Below are 15595 nucleotides of genomic sequence, written 5' to 3'. Positions count from 1 at the left end.
GTCTGACCTGGTAGAGCTCCTCTTTAGTGACGTAGGGTTTGTTTTCAGCGCTGAGGGCTCGGAAGGCGCTCTCGATCTCCTCACTAGACTTGACGTTCTCAGTTTCACGGCTGATCATGAACGCCATGTACTCCTGCAGCGACACGTTTCCATCCCTGCAGACAGTTCTCACAGTCAGGAAACATACTAGCTTTCCTCCTCATAGGAAAGAGCATATGCTACATTTAAATGCTGCTCTAATGAAGAACTTGAAAAGATTTGAGATCAAATAATGATCCAATAATGATGCCAAAGGAGACAGCGCTGTAAAGCAGAGTTTTCTAATGTGTTTGCATCCTGTTCGTAAGAGTGGTAACATTACAGGTCTTGGAAATTGAAACCTCAGCAGGGGACTGGAGGTCAGCTTGTGCTGGACACTATAATTGGTTAATGTGAAGGTCTGTAACTCCTGCCAAGTTAAACTGGTATCATAAAAATGAAGCAAACATGCACTGAAGGAGACCTGTTCAGCATGTCTGGCAGAGAAGAAAATTAAAACTGCAGTGCAACAATTACAAGGTGGTGAATTTGCAGTGAGTGCGTGCTGTCTTCTAAGACACTGGTAATTAATATGGATTGGATAAATGATCTCTAAACGCCCTGAAATGCAACAGACCTATTGGGATCCACAGTGTCGAGTATGGCCTCAAACTCAGGATCAGGTTCTCCCTCTTCCACCATGGGCAAATCATAGCCCAGTGAGCGGAGACATGACTTGAACTCTTGGTGGTTCAGACGGCCAGACTTCTCTTTGTCAAAGTGTCTACAAAGAAATGGGTGAAGATAAGGATTTTGACCTTGACACAGAAAGACCTAATGCAGTCAGGAGAGAGCCACTTACTTGAACATCATACTGAATTCCTTCAGAGCCTCTTCTGTCACTCCAGTGGTATTTCTGAAAGAGGAAGAATAAAAAGAAACATGCATTTCACGCAGCAACTGTAAAAGCAGTAGAGTGTTTGAGATTCACATCACTTCAGTGACATGCAGTTACTGTTGCACTGTATACCTGGCCTGTATCTGTTGTTCCAGGTTGTGCTGCATCCTCATTCCCAGTTGGTCCAATTGGTCCCACTGCTGGGCCAAGCCAACTGTGCTATGCTCTGTATACTTATTGTCCAAGATCAGTGCCTCTTCCATAGCTGCACCCAAGTCTTCAATCTTCTTCAGCTGGCTGCGCATAGCACGGATCTCCTGGTGCTTACGCTGTGCACACACACACACACACACACACACACACACACACACACACACACCCTTCAATAAAAGCTGCAAACAACTGTGCGATGCTTAACAATGCATTTCCTTTCTGATTTTAGTCTGTGTTTATTATCAACCTAATTTTGAACAATAAGCATAATTAAGGGGAAACTAACATGCCCATCTTGCTTCAAGACTTGACAGTGAGTGTGCCTCATCATTACCGGAGTGACTAGGAAATCTATATCTAGTGACATCAATGAGTAACTCACAAGGGAAGTTGTGAGTTCATTAGCAGTTAAATAGCTGCTTATTACTTCTGCTTTTCTTTCTTTTCTTTTTAATGATGATTTACCAAATCACCAACAGTGTCAAGGGGCCTTATATTGTAAGGCAGGGGCCTCAAACTCCAGTCCTTGAGGGCTGGTGTCCTGCAACTTTTCCATGTGTCCCTGTTGCAAAACACCTGAATAAAATCAGTAGGTCATTAGCAAGAGTACAGAACTTGACTGCATGCTGAAGTGGCAACCCCTAACACTACTCAAATAAATTTAAGTGTACTTTTATTGCACTGTTCATTCACTCATGAGCTGCTGTAACATGAATCAAATGGCTGAACTGCCACTTGTTGCAACAGGGACACATGGAAAAGTTGCAGGACACCAGGTCTCGAGGACTGGAGTTTGAGACCCCTGTTGTAAAGTGAAGAACGTGTATACAAAGGTGTCGAACTCCAGGCCTCAAGGGCCGGTGTCCCGCAGGTTTTAGATGTGTCCTTGATCCAACACAGCTGATTTAAATGGCTAAATTACCTCTTCAACATGTCTTGAAGTTCTCCAGAAGCCTGGTAATAAACTAATCATTTGATTCAGGTGTGTTGACTCAGGGTCTAAAACCTGCAGGACACCGGCCCTTGAGGCCTGGGATTCGACACCCCTGCTGTAATAATAGTAAGAAAACCCCAAAAATCAAACAACCTATCCATGAGCGCTTTGTGACAGTGGGAAGAAGAAAAACTCCTTTTTAACAGGAAGAAACTTCAGGCAGAACCAGAACAGAAATTTTTAGGGTAGAATGGTATTAAGCCCTTGCATTTAAAAGTTGAGAAAACATTTTAATCGCTAACCTGTCAATTTATTCAAAGGCTCTAGTGTTGGCATCAGCAAATCAAATCATGTCATGAAAGTATCCTGTATGGCATCAAAACAAAGGGGAACTTCATCACTGTGGTGAATAATAGCCCAGTTGTATACAAACTAACTTGGTCACAGTTTCTTCCATGGTGTGTATTTGTCCCGTCTTCCTCCCCTTGCCCCCAATTGGTGGCGGCAGATGGGCGCCCCTTCCTGAGCCCGATTCTGCCAAAGGTTATTTCCAGTTAAAAGGAAGCTTTTCTTCCCCCCTGTTGGTCGTATAATTGTTGGGATTTTCTCTGTATTATTGTAGGGTCTCTAACTTAAAATATAAAGCGCATTGAGACGATTGCTGTTGTGATTTAGTGCACTATATAAAAATTTGAATTGATCATGGATGTAAGAGTCTAGAAGAACGGAGTGTAAAATGCGATTTGTACTTTAAAATGCTTTGAGTGGTCAGTACATTACAAGCAAAGTAACAGATCAACATTTCAGCTGGGCAGTGCATACCATCACCCCATACAAAGTGAAGCCTGAAACGTATAGGTATATATCCCCTCTGCCTTGGGCCATGGTCTGTCGTCATACTGTGTGAAGACAGCCTTGAACCCCTCACACTTATCCCTTGATGTGACTTTAACAGTAAAAGTAGTATTTACCTTGGTGGCCTCCAGTTGGGATTCAAGGGTACCAGACTCTTCCACCATACATGACCTGACAGCAACAAGGAGTTATTATAAAAGCAGAAACAGATAATGTTTGGAATCAATCTCACACACACTCTGTTAATAGGATTAGACACACTCTTCTACACCCAGTGTTCCCACAAAAACCACTCTAAATGATGCACCAAACAGTGTTTGCAGATCCAAATAATTCAGCGTCTTTAATGTATAATTTGGGCCGTCACCTCTAAGATCAAACTGTTTTCCTCCCATTTGAAAGTTGAGCGTTTTTATGCTGACTTAACTGCCACATAGAAGAGCAGCTTTCATAATATAAATTTAATGATAATCCAAACCATGCAAAGAGGAGTGAAAACTGCAGCGGATCATCAGTTTTCTGTTACAGGGAATGATGTGGGCCCTAAAGTCACTGCATGTTTGTGTGAATATACATTCATCAGCCACAACGCATTAAAATCAAAGACTAACTATGAGGTAATTCTTGCATTGATGTTTCACTTTGTTACTTTGACAGTGCCAATGTAGAAGACCAAGAACCTCTGAAACTATTCAGAGACGAAAATGGTTCGTGCTTCCAGGTAAACGTGTATATTTCTGCTGTAAAATTGGTAGTCTGTGGAAGCAGACTCAAGTGGCCATTAGAGGAACTACACTTTTTGGCTCTTCCATCGTTGTTTCGTTTTTTGTAGCTCCAGAGTTTGGTGTAGATTGACTGCACTGCTAGACATCACAATACGCTCACAGATTGGCCCTATTCATCCTCCACTGACAGCTCATCTGTCTAATTATAAAAAGGTGCCGCATGTGTGAGCAGGCATTTTAATTTGTAGCAGATTATGGATTCAAACTGTTTGCAGTTTCCTTACCTGTCGTACACGGGAACAGACTACTGCTTGAAAGCAGAGCTGCCTGGTGCTTAAAGTTCAAGGACTGAGTGAGGAGTGTTAGTGGAGTAGCTAGGTGCTGCTGAGCACACCAGGGCTCAGTGTGCTATTCTTTTAAACCTAAGTGCATGAGGTCACAGCCCTAAGAGAAAGCCCCAGAAACAAGAGCAATCCTTGAAAGAGGTTGGCCTCCCAGAAAGATTATCAGCAATTTGTTACTGATAGACACTGATATGCTATTCAGAAGAGGATGGGGCAGGAAGAACTAGAGATTAGACAGCACACAAAAACATGGAAGGAGATCATTTCTAAACATCACCCACCTTTGAGATCAAGATTTACTTTCACATCCTACATCACTTTCACACTCACACACACTTAATCATAATAAAAGTTTAAGTGATATTAACCCATCCAGAAGATATGTCCTGATTAGCACAGTGATCCCAAGCAGCGACGAGGAAGGAGGGACAAAGAAAGAGAGAAATACACGTTAACAACATGAGATGACAATACAGCATCACACTTGCTTACTTGCCAACGTACCACAGCTCGACTTTGCTTTGTGTAAATCTACCTAATATTACCTCAGCACAAACACAGACATGCAACAATGCAGAGAGCACCTTTACACAAACTTCAGTCACTAGCAGCGTTTCAAATCATGCAACTGAGTCAGCCTGTCTTCTAAAACCACAAGATTACTGAACACTTCTGATAAAGCAGCCTGAGCCACACAGCACAAACGCCACATGAATCACAGGGTCAGCTGGATAAGCACATCCTTTACCTGGTCTCCTGTAGCCACTGGTGGAAGGCGTTGGCGTGCTGCGCGAACTCCTGACGCAGCTTGTCGTTTTCCTCCTGCCTCCTCTGCTCCTTCTGCAGCTCTAGCTCACGCTCCTACACACATTTACGGAGAATGCAACAGTTAAACTGAACTGAAGGCACACAAATCTACACTACACCACCACTTCACATCTTTGCATGTGTACAAAGATGCGAAGCAATGATGGTTCAGACATAAATTAAGAAATGGCAGACTGAGCTGGGTTAAAGAGGAAGATAAGGCAGATAGTTTGTATATTGTAGAATATTTCCAATAAACAGAAAAGTATAAAGTTTTCTGGTAAGAAACGATATGCACGTGGAGAGATGTCATTGGAAAAGCCAACAGAAGAAGTGCAGAAGTGCATTTGTGAATGTAAGGAGTACATATTCTATCATGGAGAACCTTGATGATCTTCTGCAGGTTCCTCCAGGTCTCCTCCAGGGCCTCCATGGTGAACCAGGTGTAGGGATTGGACACCACCTGGTAGCTCTTGATCTGTTGGTCCAGTTCTGCCAGTTGGTTAAAGTCGGCTTGAGCTGAGCTCAGTGAGGAACGGAAAGCCTCGTGGGCTTCACGCAGGGCTTTGATCTCCTCCAGAGAGTTGCACCTCACAGGGTCTGTCAAATCCTCCTCAGCATTCTCAAACCAGCTGTTAAAGGCTGACGCCTTTTTAGCAAATGTCAAGAACAAGTCTTCGACCTAGAGAAGGAGGAGAGAAGACAGGATCCTTAAAATGAGTCAAACTTTAAGATAAGTCCTTCGGGATTGATAAAATGCTCCGATTTGAGAGGGGAACTTAAAACATTTATTTACCTTTCTGAAATGTTCCTGGGCTTCCAGAAGCTTCTTCTTGCGTGAAGCAGAGTTCGACAGTAGCTGATTCCAGCGTTTCATTAGGGAAGCGTGACGAGCTTCGATGGCTTTTGACTGGACGTGTTTGGCAGCCAGCAGCTGGTCTTTCAGAGTTGTAATATTGGTGATGCCCTCCTGCTGGAAGGCCTGCAGGCCAGCATCAAACGTCTCCTGTACATAGAGATACAAAAAGATCAGGATTGCACTAGTCTAGGATGTATGTTGTTTCCATCTGCAGTGTTATAGAATTGATGGCAATCTGCTCATCCAAATCCATATATGAAATACAAATGACAAACAGCGAGGCCCAGCACAGAGCAAAACAACAAAATGGTGTGGATGGAAAACAGGGAACTTTTCTGGGTGAGGGCGGACCTGTTTGGTAAGCAGCGTTTGCACAGAGGACAGGTCTCTGCCATAGTCGTCAGTCTTCAGGCTGTTTTCTTTCTCACCTAAACACAAAGTGCAAGTTATAAATTATGGTAACGCAGGAAACTACAGAATGCATTTCCTAAAGAAAAATAATTGCTGAAGCTTTGGTGGAAAAAAAAGTTGAATGAGCTGAAATAGACCAAATCATCACCTGAAAGCCAAAGTTCAGAACTGTTGAAAGCCCAAGTTCACACAGAAGTGGCTGAATAACTTTAAAATGTACATTAGAAAAATACTGACAGGTAAATGACTTCACTTCTAATCATCGGGTTAGAAAAGTTAATTCTAAAATTCATGAACCGCCTCCAACTGGCCAGATTTGAACCAGCTGTCTGCTGAAGACAAATCCACCAATGAAAAATAGCCCTGAAGTTCATGTGCCAATCAGAATGCTCTATCATTCCCATAAACTGAAAATGGAGCCAACAGCTTTCGGTTAGACAGCAGTAACTACTGACATACTGTTACTCTGTGACAAATCCCTGTCAAATCTGCCTCAGTGCACCTGCTGAAAAACTGCTTCTAAATTCAAGACCACAACTCCTATCAAGGTGAAAGTCTCAAGGACTTGTTCTACAAAACAGTGTTTTTTTAATATTCCTGGTGTCAAAAATGTGGTTAAAAAGTGCTGCTGAGAGAAACTACTTACTGAAAATACAATAGATCTCTATCAGTCGGTTAGAAATTACGGCTACTCCCTTCACTTGGATCCACACAGTTCAAAAAGTTTAAAAAGTTATAACTTCTAGGAAAGAATCGTTGGAAAGTGAGCAGTGGTGGCCATGTTTTGAGGCTAAACGACTGCTATAGAGTGAACGCTGGACACAGCAGCAGTTGAAAGAAAGTTTTTAGATTAATTTTTATCATTTCTGAAACTCGAGCAGTTGAAACAGCCAACATGCCATCCCATACACACCCATTGTAAACTCGGGTGACAAAAAGCATGAAACTAAAACTGTAACTGAAGAAAAAATATGAAAGATATTGTTTAATCAGGATTAACACTAATAAACTGAGTACAATGACTATCATCTCTTATTAAACACTTATGGAAGGTGTACACTCAAAGTAGAACTATACTGGCATCTATATAGTACTTTGCCACATATTCACGATAGACTTTTATAGAAGAGACTGAACAAACTGTTATTGTACCGATCCAGGATTCCACAACGTCGGCCTTCCAGTTGAACTGCAGGAAGGCAGAGTTTTCGTCCAGCTTGGCCTTCCTCTGTGCTGCAGCCCTCTCCAGCTCAGACACTTTTCCTCGCAGAGCTGACATCTTGGCACTGATGTTGTCCACATGATGATTGTTCTGTTGCAAATACACAAAAGCCATGTTGGGAACTTTTCTTTCAGCTCTACTGCTTGATATAGTTGCAAAACAGTGTTTTTACTCGGTATGGAGCAGAGCAGGTACCTTCTTGATGAGCTCCTCTCCGTTAGCACACACATCATTCACTCTGTCTCTGTGTACAGTGAAATCAGTCTCAAATGCTTCATGCTTTTTCAGTAAACCCTGTTAAAAACAACAATTTTCAGTTATAATCAGTAAAACCCATCAACAAGCCTCATTTCAGGATCTGTTATGCAACATAGTGTAACAATGAAGCACCTGCACAGCAGCAAGCGTGTCTCCGTAGTCCTCACTTCCCACTAGATTCAACTTCTCATTAATCCAGGCTTCTTCTTCTTCCACATTCGCCACAAACTGCTGGTACTCCAACGATTCCTCAAGCCTCTTTCCTCTGGGACCACAAACACAGACAAAAGCAGATGTGTAAGAGTGTGTGTGTGCGAGTTGGGTGAATCTGTGTAACCCAGGGAGCCCACCTCGCTCCAGATAAGTCCTTAAGTTCTTTCCAGTGGTCAACAAACTGGGCGAGCCTCTGCTGGATCTCCTCCTGGCCAATAGTGTTGTCATCTGACAACTTCTTCCCAGTGTCCAGCACAGACTTGGAACACACACAACACAGATCCAATCAGCCATTCTACAAGAATTTTACAGCATAATCGACAAATTCACAATGTGGCAATTTAGAGTAAACCCTTCAGAGTTTAACTACATGTCTTTGAACTGTGGGAGGAAGCTGGAGTACCCGGATAGAACCACGCAAACATGGGGAGAACATGCAAACTCGGGACCTTCTTGCTGTGAGGCAACAGTGCTAACTACCGTGCCACCCATCTAGCCATAACCTAGCCTTGGATCATTTCCCCCTGTGGAAGGGACTAAAACAGATTTAAAAGGAAATAAAAAAATGTCAGCTGGTTTCATATTTTGAAAAGAAAATATGAAACCAGCGGTACTGTATAATATCTGGATCGCTTAATTTTCCTTAGGCTAAGTAGAAAAATCTTAAAGAATGAATATGACAAATTCTACCTGGATGGCTGGCTCGTGGGCTCCAAGCTCAGCCTCCAGCCTCTTGTGTTTCTTCCTCAGATTCTGTACTCCTGTCAAATCACGTCCATAGTCCTCCGAACTCACAAGTAGCTTTTTCTCTCTGTGTGGGACACCGGCAGAATTTCACATGTTTAAGTGGAGATTCTCCTCATAGAAAGAATATGAACATAGGGCACTTTCTCACTTGATCCAAGACTCTTCATCATCCAGGTCTCTGAAAAACTGGTGCAGGCGGTGGGATTCGTTTAGTTTAGCACGACGGCTGGCTGCCATATTCTTGATTTTAGCGAAGCGGCCGTTGACAGCATCACGCTTGTCCTTCACCTGAGTAGTATCGAAAGCATTGCTGGCCATCAGGCTGTCGGCCTGGCCGTTCAGATCCTTCAGACGATCCTGCAAGCAGAAAAAATACGGTGAGAGAACTTCACTATATTTTAGACAACTTGCGTTTGGAATTACTGATTTATTACAGTAGCAGAATACCCAGTCAGAGGGAGGCTTTACTTTAGTATGTATTGCGTAGAGAATGATATACATTTATATAAAAAAATGAGCTGTGTACCTCATGGGCAGAAATATCAGCCTCCAGCAGCTGGTGTTTCTTCAGCAGATTGTTGACTGAAGCCAGATCCTTTCCATAATCCTCTGAGGCAAGAAGGGCTTCCACCTGAGAAACAACACCATGCATCCGTCTTTGAGATCATCTGCTTTCTGTTAGTACCAGTGTTTATAGTCGGCAAGCAGATTGTTACCTCAGAGAGCCAGAAGTCAAAGTCCTTGATGCCAGTATTGAAGTTCTGCTGCTTGTTGGCCTCTTTGAGTTTCTGGCTCTTTTCTGCAGATTTGTTGACGAGGAACTGCCACTGTTCATCCAAAGCACTGAGACGTGCCTGCGCAACAGACAGGTACAGCTTATAGGTTTGTACATCAGATCTCCGTTTTTTGACATAAAATGATGCTGCCATGTATGTTCTGTTCAGAGAAGTGGAAATCTATGTGAGGGATCGGCTTCACATTCATTAAAAAACAAAAACAAATGATTATTTTCAATATTCAATATGTTTTTTCTGTTCTCTAACCCTTATTTGCACAGGACATTTTCTTGTTCACTGTAAAATCTGGTGAAATAAAATGGTCAGCATCATGCTTCTTAAACACGTTCTACCGATAGTCTTCATTTTGGTCACTATAGTCATGACATTCATGTATAGGTGCTGACAGGTGAAATGTTCCACAGTATGCACACTTGATAAATGCACCTTGACTGCATCCTCGCTGCCGGCACAGGCTCCTCTCTGGATCAGGGCGTTGCCTGTGTCAATGACTCCACGAATTCTGTCTGCATTGGCGTGCAGCTCGGCCTCAAACGCCTGATGTTTCTGATGCTTACTCTGATGGTGGACACAGATGGGGAAAGAACCACGACATTAGAACTACATCATCCTTATTAACGGCGGAAATATTTACAGCTCACAGCTTCACAAAGTCATTTAACGCAGCAATGCTTTCATACTTACATTCAATGCAAAAGCCAAAATTAAAGCCAACGAACTGATATGCAGTCGATATTAACGTCAGATGTAAATTAGTTTATATAATTATTGTAACGGAAACACTTTAATGTACAAGGACACAAAAAAACCTAAAAGCAACTATGACAGGCAATGTTTCAAGACACTGACAGACACATAAAACAAATGAGTAAACAACACAAAATGGCAGCAATGTCTGCAACGGACCTGACTTTAAGGAAATATAGAGGGGGAGGAGTCGCTGCAAAGTTGCTTCTTGTTTATATCCATCCGTTTCCTTTACAGCTGCTCTGAAGAGATGCAATGGCACCAGTGGAAAATTCCACAGCTATCAGTATGTAGTGCTATCTAATCATTACTCTAATCAGTTTGAGTCTGGATTTAAACATCTGAAGCAAGCTTAAAGTAGCTCCTCAACCAAGAAATCAACATAAAAATGGAAGTCACACCCACCAACCAGCAGTCTTTGATAAACTAACCTGGGATAAAGTACAAAATTAACACAGAATTAAAGAAGAATGAATGAGTTGAATTGAAACTCAAGTGAAAAGAAGCTGGCACTCAACAGTGCTGGATGAGGACGGTTGGAATGCTTATCACGCTCTATTGTGTCTACACACATAGCACAGACATAGACACACAGCAGATATTCTGCTTGCTTGTTAGTCAGCTGACACACTACTCAGACTTACCAGCAGCTTGGACAGCTATAAAAACAAAATAAGAGTGAGAGAAAGATTCAGTCTTACTGCAGACAGGGCACTGGAAGGGATCAGGTAAAGAGTATCAACAAGGCAAAACAGACAAACAATGTTTATATTTGGATTAGCCTCTTGCCTTAGAACGTAAGTAAATTATCTCATATTTCTTCACTAAATCCATATGTGAGACGTACATTCCCATTTAAAACTCGTTCTGTATGTGCAGCAGAGCTTCAGCTCCGAGTCGGGTTTCCCAAGTGCGTACCTGGATGTTGGTGGGATCCTTGTAAGACTCATCAGTTGCAGTCTGCAGTTTCTCACTGATCCAAGCCTCAATTTCATCCACATCACGACTAAACTGCTGCAGGGTCTGGGATTCACCCAGCTTGGAGCGCTTTTCGATCATCTGTGCCTTCAGCCGGCGCCACCTTTCAAACATCATTAAATTAGCTTTTAAAGGCAAGCTCAAACACAGCACACAAACATTTTACAGAATCCGCCACGGGTTTGTTTGGCAGATTCTTGATGCTTTGGGAGATCTCATGTATGATTTTTCCCCCAAAACGTTTATGATATGTGAACAAAGAAAATGTAGCTTTTCTTATCACCTCATCATAAGTAATGGTACAATTCAAGATGACATTAAGAAAATAACGTACTCGAGAATTTTAAGATGTAGGGAGTAATGAGAATATCGTTCTTCAGACGAGTTCCCACTGTTAGAAGACTATATAATTTAAGTTATGATATGTACACAGTGTATAAACTGCAAAGCTGTAGTGGTCGTTCTGTCATAACAATGAATTAGCTCATAAAATCAAGTTTTTTGTGTTCATTAGAAAGTGAGAATATTCAACTCGGAGGCCTCTATTTCCATTTCCATTCCAAAGCTGACCGATTTGTTTGTGTCGCCATTTCTTAAATCAGTTTGAGGGGATGAAAAAAATAAAATAAAATAAGGCAATGCATTATCTTTAGGGCATTTTCATCTGTTGTGCCATTAGTGTAGGTGTTTTCATATGGAAAGTCCACTGACACCTCCACAAATGTCCTTCAAAAATCCTTGGGACCCTTGACTGTGAGTAGGTCAAATACTGGTTTCACTTCAGCGCTTCGTCTGTTGTAACTGCACTCTTCTTTGCAGGTGGCTGAAGGACTACCACCAGCACAAGCAAGAATAGACCACAGAACCTTGGTTGTAAATATGTTACAACAGTTACAAAATGTAGACAATGGCCCACAGAGCTGTGTGTAGGCTCTGCATAGGATAACACACAACCGTGCTCATCTCCTGACACAATGCAACTGGAAGTTATTTATCATAGCAGAGACTTTTCTTTTTTAACCATGGAAAGTCCTTTTGTTTTCTATGGGAGTTTAGGTCTTGTTCTGTTGCACAGCACACCTGTGTGTTATTGCTTCCTCATTATTTAGAAACTCCAAATGCTTTTTCTCAGGTGCGTCTTATTTTTTTATTTCTATTTCGCGGCGTCACTAACATATGTGCGTTTTGAATTAAGCTCCCCTTTTGTAGTGCAAGCAACAACTTCCAAATGCAAATGCAACTGTCCACAAAACTACTTTATCACACAACTTGAGCATCTGTAGATAAACAAAATTAGGATTGTGTCAGTGATCAAGTTTAACAACCACGTTTTCTACCTGTCAAGAACTTCATTGCGGCGGTTAAGAATCTCAGGTTTGGCGTAATGGTCGGCTCCAATCAACTGGTCAGCAAAAGACTGCAAAGCAGCAATCTTCTCCTCCTGTAAATCAAGCCAGGATTTAATGATCAAGACAAAAGAGGGTAATAGCAGTCGGTTTTCAAAGCTTTCACGGAGCAACGAAATGCCTCACTGACCTGAACGTTGATGGCCTTGTCAAAGTCTTCATGTTTCTTAATGAGGGCCTCCACACTGTCCAGGGAGTCACCCTTGTCATCACTGGCGAGGAAGGCTTCACGAGCTGCCATCCAGTTCTCAGCCTGCTCACAGTCTCTGTTAAAAAGCTGTGGATGGGCAAACAACCTTCAGTGGCTGAAATATGGTCTTTAACTGTCTGCTTCATGTCCAAGGATGTCATTACCTGGAGTTCTAGGCACTGATCCAACATCATGCGGCGCTGCACCCAGGCCTTCTCCAGATCAGCGCGCTCACGGTCTAAAGCCTCGAGTTTTTGCTGAATCTCAGGACTAGCATAGTGGCCTCGAGCCAGCAGCTGCTGTCCGAACTGTTCAAACGCCTGGAAAGTACCAGCCCGAGCATCAATCTCTGTACGGTGTTCCTGGAGAGAGAAAAACAAACAAGAAAGAAGACAGAGTTAGAGTTAAGCAATAACTTATATTGGAAAACACGCAAAGAAAGAACAAGACTAAATATTTGATACCTGGTGTCTTTCTAAAAGGGCCTCGGCTCCAGTCACATCCTTAGCCAGCTCCTCTGAGGACACTAATCCTCGGATGCCATTGATCCAGGACATGAGATCTCTATGCACAGTAAAGAATTGCAGTCAGTCAAAACCCTGCATATCTCTAAGACATTTCCTCAAAAAATGTTAAACATTTTTGGATCCAGCAGTCCCGCCCCCACCTGAAGTCAGAGAGGAAACGCTGCAGGTCATGGGAATTGCCAAGCTTGTCTTTGCGCTGGTCAGCACGTCCCACCAGGCTGCTCCAGGCAGTGTTCAGCTCTGTGCATTTCTCCTGGATGTCATCCACCGCTTCAGGGTGAGACTGGATCAAGCGCTCTGCTGTCTCTCCAAGAGAGTTAACCTAAGTAGAGAAATGGGAAAATTAATAAAAAATAAATACAAGATTTCAGGCTTAAAATTACTAAAAGTAAATCTGACCTTATCCCCCAGGGCAGCCAGGTCCCTCTCAAAGCCCTCGTGTTTGCGCTGCAAAGCCTGGACACTGGCCAAGTCGTGACCGTAGTTGTCAGTGTTCAAGGCCTGGTTCTTCTCCTCAATCCACTCTTTAGTCTCATCAGCATCCCTTAGGACACACAACACAACTCAAGTTAATTGTTGTAGCTGACAAAATGTTCCAAAAGCCTGTTTCTCTAATAAATAACACAAAGCAGAGAGTGAACTCGATGACTGATGATCACAGGCGATATCCCACTTTGGATTTGTACCTGTGGAAGCGCTGCACCTCATGTGCACTGCCCAGCATGTTGCTCCTTTCTTCAGCCAGCTGTTGCAGGGATCGCCAGCGGTTGTTCAGCTCCTGCACATAGCATACAATATGAAACAGCACTCATCCCACACACTGCTCCCTGTGTCTGGAGCATGTTTTTCTGACATTAGTGGTAACATTTGAGATGAGTTGCAGTATACCAATTGAAATGAGCATACGCTAAACAAGAGGCGCTTTCAGACTCACAGGGAGCACAACTCTAAGTGCTTTTTATTTTGGATTTGCAATAAAATAGGAAAACCAATGTGGCACAACAGGTTGCAGTTGGCCCTACAACAAGAAGGAGCATGCTGTGTGTTTATTGTGCTTTATGGGTTTGATGACGACAGGCCTGAAAAGGAAGTTCAATCCATGTTTGGTTTGGTTGTAAGTTAATGATGTTATCCACTTATTGTGACACGTGTTAAGCAGACGGCTTTATAAACAACTTTTGTGGTCTCACTTCCTTGTAATGCTTTTTCAGCTTCTTCCATTTCTACAATACTTTTTCTTTTATGTGGATGACAATCATAGCCAAAAAATAAATAAAAATACCTGCAGCTGTCAGCCTCCTAGTACATGCACCTATGGTATTAATTTAAGAACCCTACGTCACAACTATGATCCTCGAGTTATTGCATTCACAAACTTCGGGGTCAACATTGCCCCACCTCTCACCGGGGTGACGACAACAACGCACGTAACGAGAAGAAAAGACTTAGCTTTGATGAGTCAAAATTGTTAATTCTTCCTATTTCGTTTAATATTTTGACTGGATTTTAGGTCAAACTATTAAAAAGTAGTATGGCAACTCTCAATATAAGGTACGAAGAGACGTAGATTCAAGTAAAGGAGGAAATCTTTAGATTTATTTTTGTTTTTCAGCCTATAGGAGACAGCAAAAAAGTTGCCAAGAGCATCTCGATGTTAGGCATTCATTTTCATCCACATAATAAAAAACAGCGTTCATTCAAAATTATGTTTTAAATATATTTGTATATTTATATACTAACTAACTATGGTGGCCTTCATAGAAATAGCTACAAATCTTAAACAGTTATTCTGTTTCTATTCTGCTTCAATTCAAAGTCTGGACTTCAATCACATCTTGAGTAAAGGTAAGTTAAAATCCTCCGAGGTGAAAGAAAAGGGGAACTTCCTACAATAGTTTTAGGACCTGAGCTCCTGCAGTCTGAAAGCGCCTAACTAAGCCACGTTTCCACAACACCCTCAGTGCTTCTGCGGCAGGGCCAGAAATCCAAATCAGCTCCAGAGAAATTACTTTCCATCACCAAAAGCTCACAATTACAGGTTGGTACTTTATGAGAATTCATAAGCTTTGGGGTTGCAAAAATGAAGTTATCTAACTGGTTAAGCATTTGCAGTTAGACTGTATAAAATATACTGATCTTGAGGCTAGAGTGTAAACACAGAACATCAGTGGACTGAAAGGAGCTCCTGAAAAGAGATCCTGTTTTAAATTTTTTTGCACTTTTGGTGGAAAAGTGGCTAAGAGGGTCAAAGTCATTCCCACTAACAGATACATTTCAAGAACAGTTTAACAGTGACACAAGGAAAGCTAGATTTAACATATTTCACTCAAGCACAGTCATGCAAATAATGTGCTCAATTTATGCTACTTTGCACTGAGTATTTGATGAGCACAGACAGCGATGGACAAACAAAAGTAGGTGGATGATGGAGATGAGATGCACAGGA

At 42.2% G+C, this 15595-nt stretch overlaps 1 protein-coding gene across 3 annotated transcripts in view; it reads right to left on the bottom strand.

Moving 5' to 3' along the window:
• Positions 1-15595, bottom strand: part of sptan1 (spectrin alpha, non-erythrocytic 1) — a 37766-nt gene that overhangs the window by 485 nt on the left and 21686 nt on the right. For 2 of the 3 annotated variants that reach the window (XM_085280570.1, XM_085280572.1), the window contains 28 exons: positions 13836-13927; positions 13549-13693; positions 13290-13471; positions 13087-13186; positions 12787-12984; positions 12563-12709; positions 12364-12467; positions 10967-11129; positions 10693-10707; positions 9728-9859; positions 9221-9358; positions 9031-9135; positions 8653-8861; positions 8448-8568; positions 7895-8016; positions 7677-7809; positions 7482-7580; positions 7217-7376; positions 6005-6081; positions 5591-5800; positions 5180-5476; positions 4736-4848; positions 4356-4373; positions 3035-3089; positions 1049-1245; positions 881-934; positions 656-802; positions 8-155 (listed from right to left, as the gene is read on the bottom strand). In XM_085280570.1, coding sequence (XP_085136696.1) covers positions 8-155; positions 656-802; positions 881-934; positions 1049-1245; positions 3035-3089; positions 4356-4373; positions 4736-4848; positions 5180-5476; positions 5591-5800; positions 6005-6081; positions 7217-7376; positions 7482-7580; positions 7677-7809; positions 7895-8016; positions 8448-8568; positions 8653-8861; positions 9031-9135; positions 9221-9358; positions 9728-9859; positions 10693-10707; positions 10967-11129; positions 12364-12467; positions 12563-12709; positions 12787-12984; positions 13087-13186; positions 13290-13471; positions 13549-13693; positions 13836-13927 — 3681 coding nt within the window. The remainder of the gene's footprint in view (positions 1-7; positions 156-655; positions 803-880; positions 935-1048; positions 1246-3034; positions 3090-4355; positions 4374-4735; positions 4849-5179; positions 5477-5590; positions 5801-6004; positions 6082-7216; positions 7377-7481; positions 7581-7676; positions 7810-7894; positions 8017-8447; positions 8569-8652; positions 8862-9030; positions 9136-9220; positions 9359-9727; positions 9860-10692; positions 10708-10966; positions 11130-12363; positions 12468-12562; positions 12710-12786; positions 12985-13086; positions 13187-13289; positions 13472-13548; positions 13694-13835; positions 13928-15595) is intronic. The other variant, XM_085280571.1, reaches the window with a different exon arrangement.

Source organism: Mchenga conophoros, linkage group LG7 (genome assembly GCF_057382185.1).
Source record: "Mchenga conophoros isolate Kocher_MC1m ecotype Shallow Benthic linkage group LG7, M_conophoros_male_GT1.1, whole genome shotgun sequence".
Taxonomy (NCBI): domain Eukaryota; kingdom Metazoa; phylum Chordata; class Actinopteri; order Cichliformes; family Cichlidae; genus Mchenga; species Mchenga conophoros.
The sequence above is the reverse complement of the archived record's forward strand: the minus strand, read 5'-3'. Positions and strand labels throughout refer to the sequence as shown.